The sequence below is a fragment of the Oreochromis niloticus genome, unplaced genomic scaffold, assembly GCF_001858045.2.
Source record: "Oreochromis niloticus isolate F11D_XX unplaced genomic scaffold, O_niloticus_UMD_NMBU tig00006893_pilon, whole genome shotgun sequence".
NCBI lineage: Eukaryota > Metazoa > Chordata > Actinopteri > Cichliformes > Cichlidae > Oreochromis > Oreochromis niloticus.
The window spans coordinates 7,385-16,166 of record NW_020328248.1 but is presented as its reverse complement, the minus strand read 5'-3'; the positions used below and the strand labels follow the sequence as shown (position 1 = coordinate 16,166).

Here is an 8,782-nt window from a genome sequence, read left to right as displayed (position 1 = left end):
GTTCAGAAACACATTTAAACAGCTCTGATGAATGTTTGACTTAACCCATATCACGCAATAAACTTTTCAAATATTTCATCTGCATTCCCATTTGAGGCAGCAGAGGTTGTGTGTTTGTATGTGGGATTCTTACCTCTCTCTCTGGTTTATGTGGATCCATGAGTCTAACAACATGCCCATCTCTGACCAGTATTGCCTGAGAGTCTCCCAGCCAAGCAACAGTCAGCTCTTGATCCTGGATCAGTACTGCCACTCCTGTACTGCCACTCCGGAGACGCTGCAGCACACATGAGTGTAATTTATAGACAAGAGACAGAGCAAGACAGCACACCAAGTTGAGTACTATAGCATATAAATGTCAGCGGAAAACATTGTGCTCAAGATGCTGTGCTGTTGCTTTCTCAATACCTCTCTCTTGGCCTTGTTTCTGAACATGTCATCTGTGTGTTTGAAGGCTGTTTTAAAGGCTGTGGTTGCATCACTCTGCAGCATCTCCTGTTTACTTAAAACAACATGGAGGTGAGTGGCAGCGTAGGTTGCTGCATCCACCCCTCCATGGCCATCAAACACAGCATAGTAAGCACGATCTACATCATCCTGGACCATAGGGGAGGGAAAGAAAGACAGAGTCATAAATAAATGTCACAGAATGCAGTCTTGTGAAAAACTAAGTGTACCCCATGATTCAGTGGCTTGTAGGACCGCCTACAATCCACCCCACCCTCTGAAGTGTGGGCTGACAGATGCCCCCCATAGGCAGCAGTGATCCCAGGATGCAGCCTACCAATCCTGGCGCCAAACAGGGTGTAGGAAATGGGGATGTAGAAGAGCCGCCTGCTCCCCTCCCTACTTTGTCTGTGTTAAATTTTTCTTTGCAGCGTTGTTTTACTTCAACGTAGGTTTGAGAGGGATCTGTTTATGCACAACTTTCTTAAGTTTCTACTATAGAATTTCGACTGGGTTCAGGTCTGGATTTTGACTTGGCCAATGCAAGACCTTGATTTGACTTTTTTTTCCCCCTTCACCCTTTAGCTGTTGGACAGATGGCCTCAGATGTGACTCTAGAATACTTTGGTATGCAGAGGAGCTCATGGTTGAGTTGGTGACTGCAAGATATGCTGCACAACAAGTCTAAATCACCTCTCCACCACCATGTAGCGTTTGTGTATGCTTGGTTTTCTTCAAATATGGCTTTTATAGAGGTGCCAGATGATCAGCACCTCGCTGCTGCTTACTTTATTCCTATACAGGCAGTAAGGGTACACTTAGTTTTAACAGGACTTTGTTTGATAATTAGCTGGGATTGTGATTTCAGTTTTTATTTTTGTATCTGTGATATTTTTCATACCTGAATTCCAAAGAGCTGGTTGAACTCGGCTAAAGCCAAATGTTTGTCCTCCATTTTTCTCCGGGTGTTTTTGATGGCATGAATGGAGCACTGGAGGTTGCGAGAGGGACAAAGGGCCACCTTGGGGAAGTTTCTGTGCCACGCCAGTGCTACATCTATCAGTTTATTCAGGAAGGTGCGTTGGACTGCCTCCGATTGAAATACTGACAATAAATTACAATACAAGTAAGAAAACTGTTATATTTCTGCTTTTTTACAATAACATCATGGACAAAGGCATTTTATTCCCTGAATTAATATGTACAATGGAAGTCAAAATACCACTTTCCAGTACAGTGCAGTGCAATGCAACATTGCCAACCACTATGCAAATGTACACCAGTTCCTTTTAAAAGGACAGAGAGGTCTACTCATAGTTTCAATTTTAGTTTTTTACTTGCTTAAAAACTTTAGAAACTGAAAATATAATTGTTTGTATTAAAACGGACCCTTTCACACACACATGTGGCATCATTGAGGCTGAGGCTGTGCCCAAGTTGGCTGTGTGGCAGCAGACAGAGGGGGATATGTATTGGATAAATGATGATCTCCCCTGCATTTTTCAGCCCCTTAAATGCACTGTAAAAGATAAATTATAATCTGTGAACATGCCAATAAAGCCTGAGATGTGAAGACAAGTGTGAATGTGTTCTGTGTTAGTACCGCTAATGATATTTGGTAATGATAAGTTGGTCTCAAGTTACTTGGAGAGTGTATATCAGATATATGATTTAACACCTCGACAGACAACTTCCAAACACAAGATCATTTCATTCTGTCTGCTTGAAATTCAAATTGGCATCTTTCAGTATAATGCAATATATTCAAAGCACCACAAACTCACAGACTGCTTTGTCTTCTGCCTTCTCTTCTTGGTCACCTTCAGGTTCCTCAGGGCACTGGTAAGGTAAAAGGTCAGTCTGCAGCAACTGGGAATATGCTGCCTGGCAAAGGAGGGCACTGAGTCTTGGAGAAGCACCCCTGAACAAACACAGAGATAAACACATGTTGTGTAATCTCTTGAAATTTGAGTCATTTTTCTAACTGCAGTCACAAAGTGTTGCACCAAAGTCCAAATTGTGGACAGAAAAAAATAGTCATTTTTAGGCAGTAACCTATAAATGCGCTTCTTTTCCTCTACAGAATTGCATTTCTCTGGCAGCAAAGATTGTGTTTAGGTAACAGGAAGTGGCGTGAAGAATTTTGTTTCTGCAGACAGGAAATGAAGCTTTCCTGACAGAGAATACTTCTGTAGAAAATGTGAGCAGAACAGAAAGCCAGTCACAGTTTTTAAGTGTTACTTTTTCCTACTCAAAGTTTAAAAGTGTTTGACAGTCTGTTACCAGCTTCTCCTCACTGCAGAAAGATTGACTGCAGATTATTGATTTCTAGAAGCCCAGACTTCTTACCTAACAAAAATGTTAGATGCAATCTCTCTAATCTGCAAATAACATTTCTATTAAAAGTACAATACTGAACTGAACACTGTAGGATTAATGGCTACTTTGCCTCTTTCCCTTGTTATGTGTATATAAAGAGACTATACAACAATAATCAACTTTCTACTCATATTTTCAGTTTAGTATCTGCAAACTGCTGGAAAGATGCACTTCATTTACAGTTTGTATAAAACAAGAACAAATAACAGTCTTACTTTATGTCTGCTTGTGTATCACCAGACACTAAAAATCATTACATTTAAAAAATGTAATATGTAAAATAATCCGCAGAGTGTCCTTTGTATTTATAATATTAAGTAAGACCCATCACTAAGTAAATGGTATGTGTCTTAACATCACCGCCTAAGCTCACTCTTCCCCTAATAGTCCTATCCAAATTAATTCATAAGAAACATCACTGTGTGAAAAGGTCTGTAATATTTGTCAGTGATTTTTCCAGAATAGTTAATGACACATTACATTTTGTATGGAACCTTGAAAAGCAGCAACACATGTCAACTATTTTCTCTACAAATGACAATGACTAGGTTAGGACATTTTATTCACACAATCCAACAGTCAGTGTGGCATCAAGGTTAGTTTTCCTCATGCATCTCTTTACTTGCAACTTTTGTCCTTTACCCATCCTTGTTGACTGCTTTTCACTTCAAACACTTGCAAAGTTGAGCATACACCAAAGCTGTGCATGTTTAGTCATTCATATTGGCTTTTAGACGGTGCCACACAGAAAAGTATGGCACAATAAGATTTGTGATAAAAGAAACGCTGTCCTGATCTATCAATCATCAAAGAATAATCATCCTGAAATGCAAATGGTAAGATCTCATCTGTAAAAACAGCGAAGGAGTAAATGTACATGTGTTCTGTAGCTGGAACGTTCTGTACGACAATATTTTCACTGACCGGCCTTTAAGGTGTCACAGATAAATACAACAAATAAAACCAGTACTGGTACCCCCCCCAAAAAAAGAAGAAGATTTATTCATAACACACGGAAAAGACCCAGGGAAACCGAGTTAACGATAAAAATGATAAAAAAAATAATGACAAAAACCAGTGAAATACCCTGAAAACCATAAATTCCACACCTGAGCCTCAACTCTTGCGGCCTGGTACTAAACGACTCACGGACTGGTCCGTGGCCCAGGGGTTGGGGATTGCTGCACTGTAGCACATAGTCACACACATGAGATATGCAGATAGAATAGTACTTTGTATTATTATAATTAAAATATTATGTGAGACCAAACTAAGGACATCAGCAAGCTTAACTATGGACACTGCTTTCTACAGAAATAAAATTAGGGTTTAATATAAAATGAAAGGATGGAAAGAGTTATTTGAAACAACAGAAACAGACAGAGGAGATCAGAATCAACTTTTTGACATTTCTTTACTCGGACAGTTGAACATGCATCAATACATATCGGCCACAATAAATTTCTCTTATTGGACCAGAGAAAACTAAATTTGTTCATCGTTACAAACTTCTATTCAGTTTGTCTCCTTCCCAGTCATACCTGCTTGCCAATAGCCTCAGGCCCAGCTCCAGGCTCTCTCCATGCAACTCCTCCATTGTGACTTTACGACTAAGAGGGCTAACAGGAAGTGAAGCGCCTTCCTCCAGAGCAGCTGGAAACTCCTCCAAAAATGCCTTCAAAAAGCACAGAGCCTCCTCCTGCTCCATCCCGCTGACTATGGCTGGAGTGAACTCTTTGGTAAACAGGAGATCAGGGCTCACAGGTCACTTCACAGTGGACAATTGAAGGGCACAAATTGACACAAATTAATCAGTATAATTACATTACCATTTTCATCTAAAACTGTTTTTTGCCATACAAGTTCAGAGAACTACTATGGGAGGTGCTTACTGTGTCACAAGATGCTTGTCTGAGAGTAAAATTAAAAGGCAAAAAAACGTAAAATACCCAAATTCCCCCCAAACCCTACCTTATATTTTAATTGCAAGTACTGATTATACGTCTCAACTGAAATGAAACAATACTACTGTAATGATACAAGTGTTGTTATAAGCTACAGGACTAATAGGATTGCCACATCTTGTAATTTGTACAGATTTATTGGTCGAGGATGTACTGCAGTCACCTGTGTGCATTTTGTGCATGATATGATGCTCCCCTGAGTGAATATAATTCAAAGGTATAGCATACAGTTTCATTGGTAGGGAGATGATACCCACCTCTAAGTATATAGGTATCAGTGAAGCCAGATGATACACACACTGACTACAGAAATGTATTAAAGAAAAAGACCTGGATGACCTCTAATTTCTTGTTCTAAATCAGATAAAACTGAGGTCCTTGTATTTTGCCCTAAATAGCTTAGAAATATGGTATCTTACCAGATTCTTATGCTGGATAGTATTACCTTGGCCTCCGGTAACATTGTGTGGAATCTCTGACTTATTTCTGACCAGGATATTTCCTTCAATACACATATTAAACAAATATATCGGACTGCTTTTTTCCATTTGTGCAATATCTCTAAAGTTAGAAACAACCCGTCTCAGAGTTATGTTCAAAAACTACTTCAAGCATTTATTACTTCTAGGCTGGACTATTGTAATTCATTATTATCAGCATGTCCTAAAAACTCCCTGAAAAGCCTTTATTTAATACAAAATGCTGCATGAAGAGTACTGACAGGGACTAGAAAAAAAAGCATATTTCTTCCATACTGGTGTCTTTTCATTAGCTCCCTGTTTAAAAATTCTGAATCAAATTTAAAATTCTTCACCTCATATGAAGGTCTTGAATAATCAGACCCAGTCTTATCTTAATGACCTCATAGTATTCTATGATCCCAATAGAGCATGCGACTCTCAGACTGCTGGTTTACTTGTAGTTCCTAAGATATTTAAAAGTAGAGTGGGAGGCAAACCTTCAGCTTTTCAGGCCCCTCTTTTAGGGAACCAGCTTCCAATTCTAATTCAGGAGGGAGACACCCTTTCTAATTTTTTCTATAATATATTATGGTAAATGGTAAATGGACTGGTTCGCTTTTCTACTCTGAGCACTCAAAGCGCTTGTAAATTCACCCATTCACACAAGCACTTTTTTCTACCCTTTTCTAAGTACTTCCTATCTAACAGTCAGACAGATTCATACAAGCAACATGGGGTTAGTATCTTGCCCGAGGACACTTGGGCATGCAAGTGGAGCAGACTGGGACTGAACCTAGTAGGTGACCTGCTCTACCACCGGAGCTACAGCCACCCCTATATGAGGCTTAAAACTTTCTTTATGATAAAGTATATATGTAGGGCTGGATCAGGTGACCCCGAATCCTGCCTGTGTTACGCTGCAATAGGCGTAGGATGCTGGCCACCTGTTTCACTCACTATGAGTTTACTCTGCATTTCATCAAAAACTGAACAAGATTTATCCCAAGTATAAGAATGCAGGTATCAGAGATGAAGCTGAGCTATGTGATCCAGGATTCTGATAATATGACTCAGGGTGTTCATACACCTCTATAATCTGTCATTACTTAATCTCTCTTCCACAGCATGTCTTTTGTCCTGTCATCCTCCTCTCAATCTCAACCGGTGGGAGATGGCTGAAACTCCCTGAGTTGTGTTCTGCAGGAGGTTTCTACCTGCTAAAAGGGAGGGTTCCTCCCCCCCCCTTCTCGCAGTTGCTCATAGGGGTTGAGCAGGCACTTGGCTGTTGGAGTTTTTTCCATTTTGTATAGATGTATGGTCTACAATATAAAGCGCCTTGAGGCAACTGTTGTTTTGATTTTGCGATATATAAATAAAACTGAATTGAACTGATGCACCAGTTGGTGTTCCTTAGTTCAATAAATCTTTGGAATTCTGGAACACCCACTATTGTTTTAAAACATTTGTCATGGAGGACATCTTATCTGCAGTTGGTAAAATGCTAACGTCTACTCACTCACAAAAAACAAGTACCAGTCTCCAAGACTGAAAAACTACTGACATAGGGGATAAAAAGGTATGTACACAGATCTCTTGTGTGCCATGAAGAAGGCAGGAGATCAATATCACAGCTCACTCTTGGGCTGTATATGTGACAAGAGCGGAGTTCTTGTAATGGTCACTTGGGGCTGGCTCCAAAACGTTTTCAGTCCCACAGACTACGATGTTAAAATGTCCAGCTTTACATTGCCTGGTACAATAATGTGTCCAACTTGGACAGTTTCTCTCCCCAACTGTATGGTGGGAGACTTAAATTTTATGTTCTTATAATTCATATATTTGGATATCGGCATTTAGGGGTGTAGACAGAAAACTGTTGTTCCTGTTTTGTTCTTCTGACCCATCTCTGTAAAGATTAGGCTGTGTGGGAAAATTCCAGCATATCAGCAGTTTCTGAAATAATGGGACTAACTTGTGTGGCACCAACAACCATGCCCCTCTTCTAACGCTCCGTTTGAACTTGAGGAGGTCAACTTGACCATGGCTACATGTTGCTGCCATATAATTGCAGGTTAGATATTTACATGTATATCTAATAAAGTGGTAAGAGAGTGTATATGGATTTATACGGTAAATATTCGTACAGTTCGATTCATAATTTGTTGGGCATATAGAAAGTTTTTGTACAGCATCGCAGTGGACTTGAAATCAGTAATAATCAATTTATGCAATGTAACGCTCTAAACCAGGCCCCAGGGACTTCATTATGACAGGATATTTTTAAAAATAAAAATAAAATGTTGTTGTTGTTGTTTTTTTGTTTTGTTTTGTTTTTAAAAACGCGCCAGCTTGTTGTCATGTAAGGTACCTGTTGGCCAATATGTCTGAACATTTCTTGAAAGAAGTGCAGAGAAGCACTTGAAAAGGGCTCTCAGACTCCCCACACAGTTACAGTTACAGGATGCATGCATCCTGTAACTCGAGTTAAACGCAAACGCATTGGTTGTACACCAGGACTCATACCTGAAAACTGGAGCCTAACGATAAGCTTTTCCGTTTCTTTTCTTTGCGTTACATGAATGTTGAGGGTTTGGTGGTCTGTATGCAGTACACATTATAGTGCAATTACACCTCGAGTCCTGAGTCACTCACTCACTTGTTTCATCGACATGATCGCTACCAGAATACATGCTTATTTTACAGCCAAGCAGACAGTGGTTAACTTGGTCTTACCGTCCGCTGACTCCTTGTTTTAGTACGCGTCTTCACACAAGTCTTACTGACGAAACACTCCCTTCGACGAGACAAAGACTAAAGGGATTTACTGATAACGCAAACATGTACCGCGTATGGTAATACACACTCCCAGTCCACTATCAACAGTGTTTACAGATCTGCGCAACGATCCACACCCAACTGGACCGGCGCTTTCCTGTACGCCATCATCGTCATCACAATTGTCATAAGACCCTCTTCTTCCCCTATGTTTTTATGGCGGATGGCAAACAACTTTAGGTGCATTACCGCCACCCTCTGGACTGGGGAGTGGATCGGAACAGCTTTTACATCCTATTCTCATATGGTAAATACCTGTTGCTCTTAAAAACCCACATATTGCCTTACAAACTACATCACCTGCATTCCTTTGAAATATTTCTTTAACCCTTAATTGTGTGGATGCTTTAAGGCAGAGGTTCCCAAAGTGTGGGGCCCGCCCCTAGGGGGGGCGCAGAGCTATTGCAGGGGGGGCGCGGTATGAAAAGGAAAAAAAAGAGGAGCGCTTGGACACTGTGGACAGGTTTTTGACGGGGCTCCCACATAAACGCAAAGCAGGAGATGAAGCATCGCCAAATATGTTTCCAAACCAACTTCCTTCCAGGCCAAAGACAGGAAAATATGGTGAAGCATATCTTCCCTTTGGCTTCACCTGCACAAGTGCCAAGGTAGGTCTCCCCTGCAAAATTAGTTTCCCTGCGTCGGGAGCACGCGCTGGGCTCTCCAAATCACGGACAAACAGTATCTCACATTCTT

The 8,782-nt window shown here is 40.5% G+C and overlaps 1 protein-coding gene across 2 annotated transcripts; it reads right to left on the bottom strand.

Annotated features, from left to right (window-relative positions):
- Window positions 1–133: 133 nt before the first annotated feature.
- On the bottom strand, window positions 134–8,217 carry LOC100701058 (protein phosphatase 1F; the record flags this gene model as incomplete). Of its 2 annotated transcripts, none has more annotated exon segments than XM_019354339.2 (6): window positions 134–277; window positions 409–597; window positions 1,349–1,551; window positions 2,232–2,368; window positions 4,368–4,594; window positions 7,985–8,217. In XM_019354339.2, coding segments are annotated over 5 exon segments (840 nt in total), but the record flags the coding sequence as incomplete, so codon positions are not given.
- Window positions 8,218–8,782: the final 565 nt, after the last annotated feature.